Source organism: Mustela nivalis (genome assembly GCF_964662115.1).
Source record: "Mustela nivalis genome assembly, chromosome: 4".
Lineage (NCBI taxonomy): Eukaryota > Metazoa > Chordata > Mammalia > Carnivora > Mustelidae > Mustela > Mustela nivalis.
In genome coordinates this window covers 32685703-32706201 of record NC_139023.1, presented here as the reverse complement: position 1 = coordinate 32706201, position 20499 = coordinate 32685703, and the positions used below count along the sequence as shown (strand labels likewise).

Genomic DNA, 20499 nt, shown 5'->3' with positions numbered 1-20499 from the left:
CGTGGACGACTTTTTAAAAAATTTTTTATTTATTTATTTTAGAGACAGAGTGTGTATGAGTGGGGAGGGGACCGAGAGAGAACCCCAAGCAAACTCCGTGCTGAGCGTGGCGCCCAAGGCGGGGCTCGATGCCAGGATCCAGAGATCATGATCTGAGCTAAAACCAAGAGTCAGATGCTCAGCCGACTGAGCCAGCCAGGCATCCTAGGGGTGGACAACTGTATACTCTAACCCATGTGACCCACAGCACGAAAGGGGCACACCCAGATCCTACTGCATTCATCGAGATGTGTCCTGGAGAAACTGAGCCACGCCTGGTGCCTCAGGAGTCCACTTCCCTGTCTCACAAGACCAGATCTCGCAGGGACTATTCCCAATTCCCTCCAACCACAGTCTGCGGGCTGGAGCCCGGTGCCCAGCTGCCGCTGGTGGGAAAGCCGCCGTCGTGTGGTCCTGAAACCATCACAGTTCTCTTGCTTCCTAGCCTATCTTTTCTCTGGTCCGAGGGAACTGGACACCCCAGGGCACAGCCTAGGACCGACGGCTCACCTGGGCTAGCCCATACCACACAATACATGCTTACAAAAGAAAAAAAGGGACAAGAAAAAAGAAAAAGAAACATGAAACTAAAGGGGCGTTTGGCTTCAGATAGCTCAATAGGGAGATGGAACCGAAGCTAGTTTTTGTTAGTTGTTGGGTAAGAACCAGAGCGGGAAGAGACAAAAAGCGACGATTTTTTAAAAGCCCTGGATCATTATCTGGTTACTTGTTTGTAAAAGTCGCTTTATTTTAGGAACGGATTTGAGTGGCCGGATCTGAAATATTCTCCCCGAGTATTTTCATGGTTAGGCACTTAGTACCTAGGCAATAGGAACATCTGCTCGCTCAACAGATCCGGCTGCACAGAGTAGAGGCCCTCAAACGGCCCCATTTGCCTTTCTGATTAGAGCCAGGGGAGGGAGGGAGGGCGGGGCCGTGCGGGGAATGATGTAGGCAGCCTAGTCGGCCCGAGCCTGCCTGCGATGTCGACGGCAGGTTTGCCTGGCTAACAAAATGCGAAGGATTGTTTCTGGCACAGAATAATTGTCCTTCAAAAATGTTCCTTTAGAAATATTTTCATTAGTATACCATCGTTTTTTTTTTTTTTTTTTTTTTTTTTTTTTTTTTTAATATGAAAGAAGCCACCAGACTGAAGTGTGGCAGAATTTTGAGAGGGTTCATCCATTCATTTTTAGGGTGTCACGGGGGAGCAAAGCTGCTTTGTTTCAATAATGATGTAGCACAATGCTTTTTTAATAGTGGAATTTTTCATTTTGATAATGGCTCATCCATTTGTCTTTCTAATACCCCCTTTCCAGACTAATAAATTAGCCATTACATTTTAATATTTTAGAGCAATATGTTTAACTCTGAAGTCTTTTCCTAGGTAGCCAACAAGTGCTCTCAGATGAAGAACTATAAGATAAGCTATCAAGGAAAAGGTGGTTCTGAGCAGGAGAGAAGGTACTAGATTAAGAGTTCTTAACACTGAGACCACAGATAAGCTTTAGGTGAGTCAAGGATCCCTGGGAATGCCCTGGGAAATCCCTAGTGTCTATTCATCTAGGGAGAGTTTTTATGGGATTTTTTTTTATAGGATTATGGTTTTTATAGGATTCTCAGAGGGGCACTGACTCAAAAGTGTTAGAATGCAGGAAGCATTCTAATATACTTACTATGTGGAATTCACCTATTTTCAGACAGAGATAGCTTTTTATAATAAAGTACTGTTACAATAAACTTTCAAAGATAAATGCAAAGACAAGAATAGAAAAGATGGTTGACGGTGGTAGAGAATAAGCATATCAGAAAAGCTGAGCTGTGGGAACATACAATGAAGATACAAGTTAACATTGAGCTTCCTGGCAGCCAAGGCAAAAAGGGAGACCCCAGAAAGAAATGTGCACAAGTGGTTGTAAAAGCACAATTCTAGGGCAATGCATTATTTTGATATACATTTAGGCACTGCTAGTAAATACATGCATGAACTTGAGCTAGTTACTAAAATTTTCTGGGCCTTACTTTTCCTTTAGTGATGGTAATTGCCTGTTTGATCAGAAGATCTTTAAATTCCTTCTATCTGTAACTTCTCAATTATTAATAGAGATTTCAGGGAAAAGGCTTGTTTTATACTTTTCACCAGGATTAGACCCTTCTTCATTAAGCAAATGTTTATGGTTCCTTGGAGATTGATGATAATTTTCCCCATTAAATATCCCTAAAGAGAAATGTGACAGAGTCTTTATGAATTCCAGAGCTATCATACATTTCATATATCACGTACCTAGTTTCAGCTTTGACATCCTTCTTCAGCCAGAGAAAACCAGTCTGTCCAAAAATATACCAGAAACCAAAAGGGTAATTATTTAGCATGAAATGCTAATAGAAAACACAATACAACCCACAATCAAACACATTATTATGTTTTTTTTTTTTTTTCTTCCAGTTGAATTGAAAATGCTTCTGTGTTGCCAGGAAGGAGAATGAATCATTGTCATTGATAGAAGAAAAGGGACAGAGTAGAAGACATTTCATACCTCTGTTCCTCCTATTTCCCCACAGCCTGAATTTCCCCTCAGAATCAGGCAGAAGCTTGAGAGTCTCTGTTTTTTGTCTCTCATTGTTGAGAAGAGGACCCTAGGTTTTAAAAACTGTCAGTATTTATCGTTCCTTGTTCTGGTCCCTGTACTGCTCTTCAACCACACAGCCTACTGTTTGTTGTATTTCATTTTGATTAGTGGTATTCTTTAATATTTTTGTTTTGATGAATTTTGGTTTTTATGACTGAAGAAAGCAAAAAAGATCAGGATCAAGCTGGTCTATAACATTTTTGGGAAATGAGAACGAGCATTTCTCTTGAAAGCTGTTTCAAAACCACCGCATAAGCCAATTTATTAAAATTTGACATTTAGTAAGTACAAAGACTCAGATTCTATTTTAGACGTATTTCATACCACCTTATTGATGACTGATTGACTGAAGCGTTGTTTCTTCAACATCAAGACCAATGAATCCAAACGGCTGTTAGCAGAGACTGTGTGTCTCTAATGAGCTTTAGGACGGAAGCAGAGCCCAGCCTCACCGAGGACCCAGAATTGCACTAATATTCGTCTGTGCCTTCTTTTCAGGATTTCATGCGGCGGTCTTCTCAGACTGAATCGAGCAAGATTATAGTTTGACCAGCCGAGCATGGTAGAGGTAAGAGGTAGTTGCTGTCTTACCCTCATTGATGCGATTTTTTCACTCCGTCTCAGAAAGCTTCCAGATACTACCTTCAAAGATGAGTTGTACTGAACTAGGTAAGGCCTCTGCTTCTTACCTGCGTTCAGACTGCCTGCATGGGTGCTTTGGCCTCCCCACTCGACACGACTAGCTCCGTAATCTTGGGAACTTGTGTCAGTTTACTCCTCCGTAGAGTGGGGACAATGTTACTTTACCTCATAGACTCATGAAGACGACTCCGTGTGATCATGTCAGTCAAACACTTAACCTACTAAGTAAATATCAACTATTCCAATTTGCTAAGAATTACGAGGTCATTTACGGAAAGACATCAGCTCTCAGGATTCCCGTGAGGTGGAACCAAAGAGCTCTTAGGGCCATCAGACTAGTCTCTGTGATCATAGCCGTTGTGCCTCTCACCTTCCCTTTCTCCTTTCTCCACCGGCTCAGTGTCCCAGGATGCTGACGTGGGTGGACATAAATGGGTTCTTTGTCTTCTCATTTTCGGATGCTATCAGCTAGAAGGGAGCAGCGGTAGGAGATGGAAAACAGGAGGGAGATCAGGGTGCTGATTCCTCCGGCTCCCTCCCCGTGGGCTCTGCCAACTCTAACGGTGCTTCTTACGTGGGGGTTGTGTTTCCTGGTGAGGAGCCTTCCGCACCCAGCCCTTTCTGATCCCGGTGCAGCCAACCACTCACTCGGCCTCCCCTTCCAGGCTACTGACAACCCTTGAGGGCGCTGGGTCTGGACACTGCCCTCTCCCTCGGAGCTGCAGTCCGTCCTGCCCAGACCTTCTTAGCAAACGTCTTTATTAAACACTCCTCAAATGGACGGGGCCATCTGCTTGCCGACGCACTGCCTGAAACCCCAGGCGTGTACCACGGGGACTGTGTCTATGTGAGGTCTGCACAGCCGCTTGAAAGGGGGGAGGAGGAGGAAGAGAGCAAACAAGACTAATTCCACAGAGTCTCGGGAGTACCATAAATCCCACGCGAACCAAACTTTCCCTGAATGCGTGCACTTTGACAGAGGTCGTCAGATGGAACCGTCTCCATAAGACAGAGACACGGGCTCAGGGACCCTGTCTCTTGTTGTGTGCCAGAGTAAGCTTTCTGAATATAGCTTTCTTCGGAGGCACAAGCTGCTCGGTGGAACTTGGGGTTTTCTCATAATTAAAGGTAGGTCTTTGTTATTTTCCCTCAAATAATTTAACTTCCATTTTAATTGATTTTCCAATGGAAACAAATTATTTGGATCAAATTCCTGTTTCATCCAAACAGCTGGTTGAAATGTTGCATCTTCTAGTGATAAAAAAATCACATCCTTATTTTTTTTCTTTCTAAAAATTTTATTTTTTTTTCAGTGTTCCAAAATTCATTGTTTATGCACCGTACCCAGTGCTCCATGCAATCCATGCCCTCCGTAATACCCAGCACCAGGCTCACACCACCTCCTTTCCCTCCAAAAACCTCTCGGTCCACAGTCTCAAATGGTTTGTCTCCCCCTCCAATTTCCCCCAACTTACTTCTCCTCTTCATCTCTTTAGATTTTCCCTAAAATGAAACCAGTGTTTTTAGTTTTTCTTAGTTTGATTTATGAAATGACATTTGCTCCATTATCATCCTATAGTGGCTGATAGGTCAGATTCATGTTTTATGCAATAACTAATTGTGGGAAGCCACAACTCTGCCACTTTATTTAGCCATAACTATTTTGATTTTGTACTCAGATCACTGTTCAAAAACCATAAACAATCAACAATTGTTCATTTTTAAAGGTCATAAGTAACAGTTGTAGGATTTTCCCTCCCCAGTACAAGGGTGCCGTTGCGTAACGGAAACGGGCCGTGTGTGCAGTGAGAACGTACAAAACACGGGGCAGAAGTCGTCTCGGCTTCCACACCATGCTCCGTCATGACTGCTCGCTCTCTCTGTCTTGAGATCGAATGGGTTTTTTTGGATGATTTTTGATCTGTTCCGTGACATAACTTGAGTATCTTTTACTTGGGTTTTAAGTGTACAATATTTTCTTGGCATTCAGAGACAAGTAGAAAAGCCTTAGCTTCAGGGGCCATAAAGTTCTTTTCAAACAAAACAAAACAAAACAAAACAAAACAAAAAACACAAAACAAAAAACCAAAACAACACAGAAAAGCTTCTTCAATGAATTGGAGAAAGATGCAAAAACACTTAACAGAGACTTGACATTTATTGTGCAATTTTATCTCCAACAGAACATGTGGCATTCTAGAGGTATATGAGGTAATAAAATCAATACTCCAGTTAGAACACCTGAAATAATTGGCTCTAGTAACAAATGTTTCTTATAATTAAAAATATTGAATGTTTAAAAAACTCTTATAACATTTTAAGTTCCTAAAAGAAATGTGCCTAACACTTAAAAAACAACTTACTTTTCTATATAAATTGTTCACAAAAAAATCTTGCTATTCTATATTACACTATGCATTTATAGTTTTATTAACATATCCCTAGTGGGTATTAATTCTACACAGTACCATCAAATAGAAATTATTCATAGAGAATCAACAAGACTCCAACAATAAAAATATTAGGATCGATGGATTTGTCACAGTTTCTCCACAAGTGTTCATCATAGAAAATAGAGTAAAGGCAAGTTGGCCCCAGTGTTAGGCTGCTACATGAAGGTCCAGAGAGGAGAGACAGAGAGGTGATGCTTACATTGGGCAGGGCGGGGGCTGGACCAGTGACCTTGAACCTTTCGGGACCCATCTCACGGTCTGCCATGCCCTGTTTCCAAGAAACACAAGTCAGGCCTGCGTGGCCGTGGCAAGCTCTTGAACTTAAACACAGCCAAAGCGATGTTAAAGCCGTCACTACCGGAAAGAAACGACAGATTACTGTATTTTTCCTACAAAATTTTCACAACAGTTCTCACAGTGACATCATAAATGAAATCCCTCTCTTCCAAACCAGACTCATTGATTCTAAGGCTACAAATACAACAAATGTGAAAAAGTGAATGAAATGTTAGCTAACCGATGCCCAGTGCCATTTCTAACATCTAGGAGTTCCCAAAGAATATCACTTCACTGAGTTCAAATTTTTCCTTTTATATCCCCACAATTTTGTACAGGAAACCTATGAAACAAATGTGAACACATTAGCAATTTTAATTTATTCACTACTTTAAAACTGTTTCATCTGCAACACGGAATCTTAGGTAAGTCAAGTCTTATGCAGAAACCTGGGCGGTTACCAGAGGAGATACGGTTTATAGGGTCCTATTTAAACATCAACATACTTTAAAGGTGGTTTTTAATAACAGAAATACCATCTTTCCCTCGATGCCATACATTAAACAAAATCCATTCCAAAGTGTTGATGGGCTTTAAGAACTGCTCTGACCACAGGGAAAACGGAACTGGTCACCCCGCTTACTAAGCCCAGTGATTCTCCACTGTGGGTAGTGTCCTTACAGATCGACTGGGACAGCAGGAACCGCCTTGGAGGGTGGTTGGGAGGGTTCAAAGGAGAGAATGCATTAAAGTGCTTAGGAGAGAACCCGGCACATCAGAACGCAAGGACGGTCAGCTACAGTTAGGACACTTGTGAGCGGTCTGGGAAGGCCTCAACAGTTTTCCAACATGGCCCAAAACCAACGTGGCCATTTGAACTGGGGCAGTTATTTTGGAAGAGTCTTCTGAGTGGATGTATTTTCACATGAGCTTGGGGAACTGTGACTGAATGGACACCCAGCCCTCGTATCAGTCAGCTGTGGAGGGTCACGAGGAACGTTACTCGGGCCCCTCGTACCACAGAGATTTGGTCAATTTAGAGCTTCAGGAGGCAAAGTGACCAAGCCGGTCAATGGGTGAACCAAGTCCAGTCCTCTTGGTGCTTCCTACAACTGGACACAGCACAGAGGATGAGGGTGGCCTCTCCCAGGTGGATGCTGTCAGATACGGCTGGGAGTTTTCCATTCAAGGAGGCAAGTCCTGGTGGCCTGGTTTTCCTACACTCCATGTTGCCAGGTATCATTCCTTCGCTCTCTAAAAAACACGAATGCCACTGGCTGATGGAGCAAGTAACTGTGCAGAGGACCATCAGCTGGGGAGCATACATTATTCCAAGGGAAGTGATTATTTTTATTCAGTATTTATACGCTTGAAAGAAGCCATCACTATGTTTACAAAAATATATCATAATGATGCATACCGCTGTTTAGACACATTTACATTAGAGTTCTGACTCAAGCGCTCGAGTTGACATGTTTTGCCAAGAAGTTATGGCAAGTGTTGCCACATGAAACGTACACCAGCAAGACTTGCACCATATGTGCAAAATCATTTTTCTATTACATTTCTAGAAATCTGTATATGAGAGCTGTCAAAAATTATAGATCTGTACTGTGAAATGACATACCAAGGAATGAGAAAAGTTCGGTTTAAATCTTTTCTAAAAATACAGTTATCCGAGAATGAGATCTTAACAAGCGACTGAAATCTGAGAAAAAACTAAGGAGGTAGTCAGTGGGCAGCAGGTTGAGATTCTGGAGCACAAGCTGTATGACAAAATCCAAGTGAGGGCAAATTTAGGTTTGCTTTTCTGAAAATCGTGCATGTTTCATCTCACATGATGCCCCCATCCATTTTCTGAGAGCAAGCGGAGGGAGGACAAGACATGAAAGTTGGTAGGAAAATGTAGAAATCATGAACCTGCAGGATCCCAAGACTATATTTTTGTCTAGACTTGGGGAGAATGTCTACTATTGTAAGAATAGCTACTGGGCTACAGAAACCATTCCACACATCTGACACAAGGAGTAGTTGGATCAAATAATACACTGTAACAATTTATACCTCTATAATCCTGATAAATCTCTTAGGTCCATGTGTTTATGGCTGATGAAGAGCCAAGAAAGATCCAGAATATAAATTCACCCACGTGCTCTACAGCTGTGAAGTAGCTGCATCCATCTCTCAGTTCCCTCACCAAAGGAGAGGGCAGCCATTTTTTTGCACACACTCTGTCACTGTTCCCCTCCATTCCCTAGTAAAACCTTACGAAACACCAATGGTGACAGGAACCTGAACCCTACGGCAGAAATTGGGAACGCTAATAGAGAGATGCCCAGGTTTCAGGGCCAGATGAAATACTTTCAAGTAAAAAGGGAAGGTATACTCTTCCGCGTTTACAGATTTCCTCAAGCATTGAACTTAACACTGGGCTGACTACACCATGACACTGTGAGCAGCGTACCTTCCAGAGACCATGAGAATTGTGCTTCTGGTAAAACTGCTCCCACGACAGTGCTCTCCTCTGTGGCTTCCTGGCCTACGACCTCTGACTCGGGCCACGGGAGGGTTGTCCCGAGCCCAGGGGAACGGCACCTGGGCCTTCCCATCAGTTTGAAAAGCAGGCATCCTCTCTGTGATATCGTCTTAATTTGGGAAGTCACGAGACACATCAAGACACTGTCACTGTCGAGGACTCTCCTGATCGCCGCACTCAGGAAACACACCTCGGACAGGTAACGATGCCAGCCACGCCTTCCATGCCAGGCAAGGCCTGGGTCCTCCCTCTCTCACCAGGGCCGTGGAGCACAGCTGCGTCCTGAGCGGCTTTAACGTGACCCATTTTGTGCCAGTGCTAAAATGACTCAAGGATGATTCTACAAGCTGACACGAAACGAAGCTTCTAGTCACAAGCAACCTGTCCAACTGCCAACAAAAGGTAGAGAATCAACTCAAGAAAACGAGCAGCCCCCTCAGGTCTCCAGAGATAACAGGAAGGAAGACAGAGCAGCGACAGCATTTGGGCTTCCTGGGGGTGAGTTTTTACAGTCTTGCTCTGTTGAGGGCACACGGGTCTTACCACAAATCCGTCAACGTCCTTTGCGAGCCCTGATCTGAGAGTGAGGTGACCATGAGGCCCCCACCGTGAAGCAGACGGAGAGCTCAGAAAGCGGCCCAGACCGCACACCAAGGAGAGGAGATGGTGGGTATCTCCACAGATGCTGGGCCGCGCCTCCAGGGACGGTCAGTGGGCGGCTCAGGTAGTGGCCAGGATCACAGGATCTAGACAGACAGACAGACACACATACACGGCAAAGAAGGTCATGGAACACCTGACCCAGGGCAACTGACCCTAGGCCTGGGTCCAGGAGAGGGATTCGAACTGGCTGTGCAAGGATGAGGAAGCCAGTGATCTTCCTGGGTCTTGGTTTCCTCAAGTGCTAAGAGATGGCCAGCGTTGTGGAACACTGGAAAACAGACTCTAGAGAAATAATTCACCCGGGAGGCAGGAGGGGAGGGAGACCAGGTGTGCCTGTGGAGCAAAGGCTGTGTGCGACCCTGTGGTTTGAGAGGCAGATCTACCCTAGCAGCCTTCTCAGGTGATGCTAACTACAGCCAAACTGAAGGTTCCCATCACCCTCTCTCACAGCAGTGGTGCGAGCCCTTCATCTTTTTTTTTTTTTTTAATATTTTATTTATTTGACAGACTGAGATCACAAGCAGGCAGAAAGGCAGGCAGAGAGAGAGAGAGAGAGAGAGAAAGAGGAGGAAGCAGGCTCCCCGCGGAGCAGAGAGCTGATATGGGGCTCGATCCCAGAACCCTGAGATCATGACCTGAGCCGATGGCAGAGGCTTTAACCCACTCAGCCACCCAGGCGCCCCACTAGCCCTTCATCTTTAAACACGTACGACACAAGGCTATGGAGACTGAGGACAGAGATGCTCTCATCAAACACCTCAGTCTAGACCAGCACAACACAGCGATCTACGACGACGCTTAGATGGGGAGACATGCCACACTTTCAAGCTTGCAGGGACAAGATAGGAGTTTTTTGAGCAGTGGTCAAATACTGTTGCTAAAGGGAAAAAAAAAAAAAGGACACTGTCCTCAGTGGTAAGGATAACTAAAGCCTAATGCGAAAAAGACAAAGGTAACATGCTTATGGTGACAGTTTGCGTCAGACCAAGATTTCCTGTCACCAAAGGATCTTGTAAAGTATTGACTTCTCAGACCTCTGGAAACTCCTTGAAGAATCTCTTTCTTTGTCTCTTGGTTCCCCTAACCAACATCACATTTGCTCTTATCATTTCCTTTACTCACAAATGTTAGCCAACTTGCCCAAAACAAGATTGAACTGTTAGTTCTTCCCACACCACCGAACAGATCAGACAAAGGACCATCTCTATAAACATTAAACCTTTCAATGGATGAAACTCATAATCCTAACAAAAGCTAAAGACGGGCCTATTTCCAGGACCATGCATATAGCTGATGCTAACTATTGAACATAAAGGATAATTTACTGTCTCACAAAAAATGGTTACAAAATGCACATGAACTTTAAATGAATGTCCAATCAATTTTCAAAACCCTTAGTCATGTCTGTAGACGACATTAATAGCCTTCAGTAACTTCTGCCCACTGAGCCCTAGGCTCTACAAAGAACGTAACAGTCGGATTAAATACGATAGAGGAGGCTGCTCCCGCCAGCCAACCCCGAAGTCCTCACAAACAGATTCTGGTATCTCCGTAGTTTGTACGTAAGGAATGCTCCTGAAGACAGTAGTCATTCACAGAAGGAGCTCAACCAATTAAACTGGAGGAAACAAGTGGGAGTTAGTGTGAACTTAGCCAGAGCTTATAGTTCAAGGGAACTACATTGGGGGGCGGGGGTTGGGCGGGAAGGAGATGCCAAACAGCAAAACAGTTGGGATGAAACATTTTCATCAGTGACAGTAAGAAACAAAAGTTTATGCAAATTCTAAAGATCTACTCAGAGGAAGACCCTCACATTTCAGAGCAATTACAGACAAGCCCATTGCATAGTTGTCAGAATGGCCTTGAAGCTGTGTGTACACAATTCCCGAACATCTGGTCAATTCAGTGAATACCATCAGTCATATCACTTGTTCGGTCTTCAGTGTGCCGAACAGCCGAGTGGTTAAAACTCTCATTGCTCAACCCATCACTTTGGCATTGCATCAACAAAGTCTGAGTTAAGGCTATGGAAACTGTGGGTCTATGAACCTACGAAATCAAGCATTTGAAAAGCGTTTTGGATCTTTGGAGATTTCTTGACTGACATAACGAAAACTTACTGTTTGTAAACTCCAGAGATCATGTAGTGCCTTTATGATCAACATAGTAAAAATTTTTTTTGGGGGGGGGGGTAGTTTATTCTATTTTTTTCAGTTATTCTAAAATAACTGAAATAAACCCCACCTGATTTCCAATGAATCATTGTCTAGCAGTGACCTCTTTTCTCTGGGTTTTTCAATGCTGAGACAGCGCAGTGTCACTTATCCTATGTCTTTGCTGAGAAGTAGGAATTCAGGTCTTTGGAAAATATAAAGACAACTTATTTGAATTAAAGTAAGACAATGTTTGTTCGTTGTCCCTTAAAATAACTCTTTGTCTCTGTCTTCTCTACTCTAACCTGGCCTTCCATGGGGACCAGCTCTGCTCGGGAAGCAGAGCTTACGTGAAGGTTTCGGACACGTGACCAGGAGCTCCCCTATTGTTTTCAGCCTCACTGTCTAGCTAGCAATCAATTCAATGCAATTGTGGTTCTTTGCTTTTTGTAATCTCCTGAAAGCCTGTTGTAGGTCCCATAGACTTCCCAAACAACCCTAAAATGGATTTCTGTTTGGGAATGGTGGCAGTAGGTCAGAGACTTAAGGTTTGAGATGTGTCAAGTCTGGCAGAAGGACGTGCTTTGGACTCGCAGGTGAGGGTAACAGGATGTGGAAAACTGGAACTCGTGAGGACCAGCTGCTCCAGTGTCAAGATTCTGTCCACTAATCCCCGGACCCATCCTGGGAATTTTTATTGAAGACCTCATCCTGGGAAGCCTGGTGGTCGATCCCTTCATAGAATGAGCCGCCGTTGTGCAGGAAAGTTCCCACCGCCCGCCCCTGCCGGGCGTGCCCCACGGCGTCGCTGAACACTTTGTTTATCTGCTCCTCCGAGGGCATCCACCAGTCAGGGTTGGAGGTACAGTGCATCCTAATGAATTCTGTGGGAATATACACAACAATAAAGAGAGAGAGAAAAACAGCTGGTTTTTGCAGAAGAGGGCGGACAGGCTGCTTACACATTTACAGAAGCTCTACAGGAAAAGCTTTATGGGAAATCCAATGTAATGCTATGATGATGTCACTTCTTAGACTCAGCTGATTACATGGAAGTCGTCTACTCTTGTGCAAAAGTAAAAAATCACGTGAAGTGAGAAGGTGATCTTCTAAGGAACACTGGCTAGTGGAATGATAGGCAGATCTGATTTATAACATGGACTATACACTGTGGGACAAAGTCACGGTGCATTTCAAACCTACATCTGTATCTGCTCACATCATTAGAATTTTTGGTGTTTCTGGAAACAGCAGATCTCACTAGCATGGTGCTCTTTGACCAGCTACTGATTGGCAGACTAAGTTCCACAGGATAACAAAATCTCAGGAGCTGAGAAACTGCCTGGATTTTGGTTCAGAAGAGGTTTCCACGTTCTTTACATATATTATAGGTCATACTTATTTCTCTGATTGGGATATCCGCACATGTACTGACAGATATTTCTTAAATGCAATTTCCTCTAAATATTTAATTTCACCAGAAAGCAATTAGCATGCCCAGAAGGGTGAATGTATAAAAAGGAACCAAGACTCCGATGAGACAGACTCAGCCTCCCTTTGGGTCGAGCTCACGCGATCTTTTCTTCTGTTTTCTCACGGGGTCAGGGCACGTGCAGGACTCCTGCCTCGCTATTTTGATATGGACACTTGTAAACTGAAGTGAGCATTTTGGAAAAAGTTCTGTCAAATTCTTTGCTTTTTGCACAGCTGACTGGGCAGAACAGTCCAAGGTGACTGTTAATTACACACTGTTTCTTCTCCAGCCCTGCTCCCTCTACAAGACAACAGGTCCGGTTGTAGGGCTGGAACTGTCTGAAATGACTGGGTGAAATCCCGGACCTACTTGCACTTAGGAGAGGCTGATGCTGCTTAAGTACCCAGACCCCAGTGATCTCAGGAACTGAACCATGCCCATCTCCACAGGCAGCCTGGAGCTTAGCAGAGAGCCAGGGACAGCCCCTTCGATTCTGTGCCTGACGTGAGAGCCTCGCTCACCTCAGAGTCCCAGCCCTGGCTGCCTTACTCAAGGGAATGAACAGTGTTTACTCAGCAACTCATCCTGCAAAACTGCCGGAATCAAACGGCTTAGCTTAGGGGGCAGGCCCGGGAAACACTGCAGGATAACTCCCTAGTCCTCTTCCTACCCCTCCCACCCCCACTGTAGTCAGTAGGTATCCACTAACTGCTGCAGTTTCCCCGTCTCTGATCCCCCACTCCTATCAACACAAGGAAATACGGGCTAATGGATGAGGGCGCCCTGACCCCGCACCTCGGGGACCGTGCTGCTCTGTGACGTCTGTCAGCCTCCACTCTCTTCTCGGCGGCCACTGCTGACACAGGGCCTTCTCTGATACTGTGGCATAGACTACTGAGAGCTCGTTCTGTTACACAGACAGGACGCGTCTTCACAGGCCCTCTTCCCCCTAGGGTCGAACCACCTTCAGAAGCGGTCAGCCTGGAGTTTGGTTCCATCCCAAAGCACCCCATTTTCCATCACTAAAGTGACCAGTGTCTGAAGTTTCCTTGGCTGCTCTAATCTTGCTCACCCAACACGGACCTCCACCCGGGAGCCTTTATGAAAGGAAAGGAATCTGGGTCACAGGAAGGCCCTAGAAGCTCAGCTGTGGGGACAAGCCTATAAATGTCTGGCCCAGCTGCCCCCACACAGACCACCACTGTTTTCTGCCTCTGTGTTCTCCACCCAGGGGCATCCTCCACCTGGAGGCCTGCGGGTGTGGCGCCTAATGAGGCTTGAGCTGGAGGATACAGATGCTGATTAGCCCACCCGGACTCTACCCGTGTCACAGGGGGCCAGGCGACATTCTCAGGGCAAGGCATGAGGGCTTTGGGGTGTATGTTAATCCCTCAGTTTCACTCACTCGCTGCTTAACACGTAAAACGTTGAGTAACAATTTCTGGAAAGGGATACAGTGGTGAGGCCTCTTGTCCTGACTCCCCATACAGGCCCCAGAGCACCTTTGTGGAGTACAGTGTTCCCAGGAGAGCCCCAAGCTCACAGACGTCTCTTTTACTCTTGGGGGAGTCACTGTCAGCTCTGATGCTGTTGAGGAATGAAGGAAACTGTGGCGAGTTCGCCAAGACAGACCCTGGAAATCCCCACCACCCACTGCGAGTAAGTGGAATTTTCAGACTGGCCAACAGGGGGTGCTCTGGATGCCTAGCTGACTGAGGTGCTTCCATTCCAGATGGTTCCCTCAAGGCCGGGCCACCCGAGCTAAAATCACCTGGGGGGGGGTGTGTGTGTGTGTGTGCTGTGATGAGCTGCAGTGCCTGCCTCCCCCTTCTCCAACTCCAGCCTGCTCAGTCAGAAGCTTGCAGTAGGCCTGAGGAATTTCAGCTGCTAAGAGAGTCTCCCTGTGCCTCAGGCAGACTACTGTTGCAGAGCACCCTGGGCATCCCAGGAGAGGATGCTGGAGTGTCCTTGCTGTACACCAAGGCCTTATCAGCAATGTCTCCTCACTGTGACATCCTTGCCAGGAAATATTTTGTTCCCCTGTCTGGAGTAAATTAAGTTTTTCCAACCAATAAAATTATTATTGAAATATACAGGTTAGTACTTGAGCTTTTTGATATGAAATTTTTCAGGTGTGAACAGTGTTCCTGTTGGCCCTCAATGCTTCTACCTGTCTATCTGCACCCGCTGAACCAACCGTCTGCCTCCTGACCCTCGCCCTCACCCTCTGTCTGGCCTACCAGTGTGGGTCAGCTGCTAAGTTATCAGCTGCTCGTACTGAGGAAAGGTACCATCAGAGCAGTATTTTTAATAAAGAGACTTTAAAAAAACTAACAGAATAAAGTCTGATTGGGCGACCCGATACTTTAGGCACCCCAGTATTCAGGAAAATTAACTCTAAATAAATCGAAGGAGTTGGGGGCAAGTCCTCTTGAGAAGGTAGCTGGGGGAGGGGAGGGGGGCCCAGGCTGCAAACGGAAACAAGGTCTCTCATTTTCCTAATTCTTAAAGAGCCCCCCATCTTCCCTTCCTCTGTGCGATCCCCCACGCTCCAGGTTGGCTAGATGGGGCCTTCTGTGGCAGCAAAGAAAACCGGAATTCAAAGCGTGAGACATGAGGTGCTATGCAATGTTTATGGGCCGGGAAGTGAGAATGCCAAGGCTAAAGCAAACGGAGGTTTTTTAAAGAACTTCTCGATACCGAGTAGATGGGCCACATGAAGCCTAGAGAGGTCTCAGCGGGCAAAACCAAAATACAGTCAAGGCTGAACACTTGCACGGGAGAGCCACAGCCAATGCGGTGAAATGAGATCACAGATGGCGACACTGAGCGGAAGGATGCAGTACCTCGGAGGCATGTTACTTTAACTGGATCCAGAGGGCGTCTTTCAGGACCTGTCTCTCCTGACTGCACTGACCTTTTCCTTTTCCCAAGGCCGCATGAGTACTTAAGCTCATCGGTTGTGAAAACAAATCTGATGAGATATCGAAGGAGCCGTCGCCCGTCTTTCTTGGAAGAATTTACAGCCTCGTCCCACTGTTTGCTCGTTATGTAGACAGGATAGTTGTTCAGCAGCTGCTTGCTTCCCTGGAAAAGCCAAGTATTTTCTCATTACCCACTTAGCCGGCCGGGCCAGCTGGCCAGCCCGTGGAGGCGATCTCCATTTCAAAGGCAAAAGTGCTTTTTAACCAAGTGGCTGGGCTGACAATGAACCAGGTATTGAAGAGCACAGGTAATTGCTCGCACTCAGAACGGGCACTTTTCAAATTACATTTGCATTTTCTGTAACAAGAGCCAATGAGGTATAATGAACACCTTTGAAAGAGGAGCTATTTATAACTTGCATTTTAACAGGTAGGTTAAAATGTGTCAAGATCCAATGACAGGGAACACTATTTAAATATAACCCGTAACTTTCCCTTTCAATCTATTCAAATATGCAAAAATGACTTTGAAGAGTGTGATCAAACAGGTCTCTTCATCCTCTGGTTGGCGGTTAAGTATTTTTAGAAATGATGCTGGTGGTCTATTTTCGTAAGGTACTACTTGTGTTTAATTCACCGAACACCCGATAGCCATCGCATAACAGTGGAAATGGCATTAAAAAGTGGATTTTGAAAGGGAGGGGGACTGTGAAAACCTCCCAAAAAGTCATCATTAATAATAATAATAATAACGCAAACCAGGTTTCCTCAAATGATAGCTTCTGCAAATGCCACTGTGTCAACTCAAAATTTTTCTTCCTTTTCATCTTCTTAATTTATGTCTGCTATAAAATTCCCAGGCTCAATTGCAGCAGTGGGACTAATTACAGGAATTTCTGTAACATTTATAAGCCATGTTTAGTCAAATCCACCTACACAACCATTACTTTAGTTCTAGTTGTCCATAAAATTCTACAGTCCAGGACAAATTAATTAACCCATGATCTCAGTTTTAATGTACTCCTTCCCTAGTAATTAAGGTGTACAAAATAAAGAAGGAAAAATTCATTCAGTTTTACAACTCTGCAAATTTACTCCAGGTGATAAATTTGGCGCTGTTTGGGTCTGATACGGTTCTATTTTAGAAAGTGCTGTTAGCGAAGCCCTGAGAAGGGCCAATGGCCCAGCAGCCGACAGGGAGGAGGCAGCCCGTTGGTGGTCGTGGAGTCCCACTCAAGCAAAGTCACCACCCCAGGGTCCCACTTCCTTCAACCGGTTTTATGTGACTCAGTTGCCTTCTGAAGGGAGGCAGTTGAGAGACACACGAGTTGTGCTCTGAATTTAGAGCAGCTGGAGTTGGAACTATATCTTGGTTCGGGTCTTATTTGTGTTTCTTGAGTAAGTGACTTCAACTGGTTGGACCAAAGCCTCCCTGTTTGTAAAACAGGAAGAACTAAATTATCACGGGTTTAAGATGTGAATACGTGGGGGCAGAAACCAACCCTTGGCTCTGGTGCTATGATCAAGACGGGCAAGAGCCCAGAGGTTCCAAACTTTCCTTAGCCGAGGCTGCCTCTTGACCGCACGAGGGGCGAGCCGGGCTGTGGGGGTGCGCGGGGGTGGACGACGGAGTCTGTAGTGGTGCAATGGAGAAGCAAGGAGGAAAAGATGCAGAATTCAGAGAGCCAGGCTGTGGGGGACAGAGGAGTCAAGGTGACTCCCAGGTGAGCTGGGACGTCCTTCCCAAAGAGGAGGAACAGATGGGCACGGCAGGGAGGAGGAGGCTGAGAGCAAGCAGAATTCTCCTGCTTCCCATGCACCGGGAATGAAGAAGGGGTTATGGGGTTCTGATGCTGTGTCCTCAGTCCTCAGGGCAGCTGGGGTGGGGGGGCCTGGGGAAGGTGGCATACAGGACTGGGTGCCTCAGACCCCAGGCTGTGTCAAGAGTATTTCTGTGGAGGAACATCTCTAGTGACTGTCACCATCTCCAGAGCCAGCGAAGCATAGCCTGAGGCCAGCCCCCGGTGCCCCGCAACCCCGGCCTCTTTGGCCCTCACAAGGGTGCCACTGGTGCCACTGGTGCAAAGGCAGACCTGGGCTGGGGGGCGGCCACCCTCACATCAGCACTGCAGCTCTTTCTGTCAATGCAAGGACAACAATCCCAGCTTGCAGGTGTGCAGGGAGGAGACTACCCGTCTCCCCACCGGGAGATAAGCCCAGGAGGGCGGCGGTTTCCAGTCGGCTTTACTTGATGCCGTAAAGAGCTCTTTCTTTCTTTCTTTTTTTTTTTTTTTTAAAGATTTTATTTATTTATTGGACAGACAGAGATCATAAGTAGGCAGAGAGGCAGGCAGAGAGAGAGGAGGAAGCAGGCTCCCTGCTGAGCAGAGAGCCTGATGCAGGGCTCGATCCCAGGACCCTGGGATGATGACCAGAGCCGAAGGCAGAGGCTTTAACCCACTGAGCCACCTAGGCGCCTCCGGAGAGTTTTTTCTTTCCTCTCTTCTCTGTTCTACTTTTACTGCTGTGCCACTTGGACAGAGCTTCTGATGAATTATTAATTGGCAAAATTAAAGAACTTCAAGGAGAACAAAGAAAGGGGCTATTAAAAAAGGGGTACTGGGGACAGAGAACATCTGTCAGTCCTTAGTTTAAGACCATCTTCTCAGTTATGGTTCACCTCAGCCTCAGAACTGCAGCCCGAGCAGCTGGTTGTTAAATCTTCTATTTCTTTAAAGTTGTACAAGTTTTTTTTTTTTTTTTTTAAGATTTTATTTATTTCAGAGAATGAGTGACAGTATAAGCAGGGGGAGGGGCAGGGGAGAAGGAGAAGCAGGCTCCCCACTGAGCAGGGGACCGGACACTGGGCTCCATCCCAGGATGCTGGGATCATGACCTGAGCCGAAGGCAGATGCTTAACCGACTGAGCCACCCAGGTGCCCCTAATGTTGTGCAAGCTCATCGGGCAAGACAGGATTCCCGCAGCGGTTTGGCCGAGGATGTTAAATCCTTTCCCAAGGTCTCACAAGGCAAAAGCAGAGCTGGGAACTTGGTCCTGGAGTTCAGAGCCTGCTCTTAAGACCAGAGTCGAGTCCGTTTCAGGATGAGAGCTGTCTGAGATGAGGGAGCTCACAGCCCAAGGAAGGAGCTTTCTCGGATCCTTAGAAAGAATCCACTTCTACAGAAGAGCTCAACAGCTCTCCATAAAATGAAAGTCTCCGTAAGTGTAGAAATACCATTTGGAGGCAATTTTCGTCAAGAAAAAGGAAAAGAAAGAAGAAAGTCATTTACGGCTCCAAACAACTCAAATGCTCCCTGTTACGGACGAGATTTACCACACTATTTAAGCATAGTTAACAGAAATAAAATGTGATCAATAATACTAATGAGAAAATGTCCATGTGCCTGAAATGACAGTAAAAACAGCATAATAACGATGATGATAGGTAATAAAAGCTTAAATATTCCTATGCAGAGGAAATGTAGATCTGTCCCCTATTTTTATGTTTCTATAGAATCCTGATGGCATATTCTCCTCAATTAGTCACCAACAGGTTATTAAACTTTGATCTATGAGTCACTTGGAAAAAAACAAAATGAACAGCGCTCAGTAAAATGTATTTAAACTCACAAACAAATGGAAGACCTACGTATGCATTAATATTTAAGTAAATTCTGAATTACTCTGTGAACACAGAGAGTATGGCAATCAGGGAGAGCTTCTTGGAAGAAGTGGGCTTTTTGGTAGTGTTTTTTTTTTTTTGCACAATAGAAAGGTTAAGTTCAGAAAGGTGGACCCTATTCTAGGCAGCAGTGAAAGGATTTTAAATGTGTGATATTCATTTTGGATCTGTAGTTTGGAAAATTAGCCTTCCAGTGTGGAGAAAGGAAAAAGAATCCATCCTAATAGTCCAGGTACAAAGTGTGAGGAAGGAGGCAGAGAGGAGGGAGACTCCTCAAGGTAACTATAAAACAAGATGACACGTATGAGGAAGAGGGAGGAGTCCGTGATGCCTCAGAAATTTCTGCGGGGGTTGGTGCTGCCTTTACTGGAGAGAAAACCGGGCTAGGGATGGGTAGTCAGAGGCTGTGCTGGGAGTTCGAGGGTGCAAGGTATCCCGCTGTTGGTCAGGCAGGCTGGAGACTGGCAGCCCAGATCTTCATCTGGGACTTGACCTGCACGCAGCTGGTGTTCAGAGAAGAACACGACTGGGCGGGGGAAGGGCGGCGGGCAACAAGGGAAGGGGACGGACGGCGGCATTCTGAACAACAGTGGACGGAACACTCCTTACAGCAGGAGAAGGAACGGGGAGCCAGGAGAGTCCTGACACTGAGGCCAAGGGAGAGCATGGAGGAGGAGGGTGACGTCCTGGGGAGGACAAGGGCCGGAGGACGGGCCCCACGTGGCACATCTGGGAGAGTCCCCAGGGCCACCTGCAGCGGACTCTGGGAAGCAGTCGAGGTGCAGCCAGATTACAGGGGGTAAGAGCAAGTGGAAACCAAGAGTGGAGTAACAAACACAGGCCAGACTCGCAAGTGTTTGATCCCCAAGAAAAATGAGGTCACTGTTCTGTTAGTGCCTTTGACAATAGGCACCGGGGATGCCCATGGGGTGAGACTGATGTCCCACCTTCCCGGAGCCAGATGCAGTGTGGGACAGTCAAGGGCTGGCAGAGGCTGCTGGGGCGGGGGGGTGGGGGGGGCAGGGC

General features: G+C 46.0%; 1 protein-coding gene across 3 annotated transcripts in view; it reads right to left on the bottom strand.

The window, feature by feature from the left end:
• Positions 1 to 11424: 11424 nt before the first annotated feature.
• BEND4 (BEN domain containing 4) overlaps positions 11425 to 20499 on the bottom strand; it is a 31430-nt gene continuing 22355 nt past the window's right edge. For 2 of the 3 annotated variants that reach the window (XM_082728774.1, XM_082728773.1), the window contains 2 exons: positions 15713 to 15953; positions 11425 to 12276 (listed from right to left, as the gene is read on the bottom strand). In XM_082728774.1, the coding sequence (XP_082584900.1) occupies positions 12059 to 12276; positions 15713 to 15953 (459 nt within the window). In that variant the 3' untranslated portion in view covers positions 11425 to 12058. The remainder of the gene's footprint in view (positions 12277 to 15712; positions 15954 to 20499) is intronic. The other variant, XM_082728775.1, reaches the window with a different exon arrangement.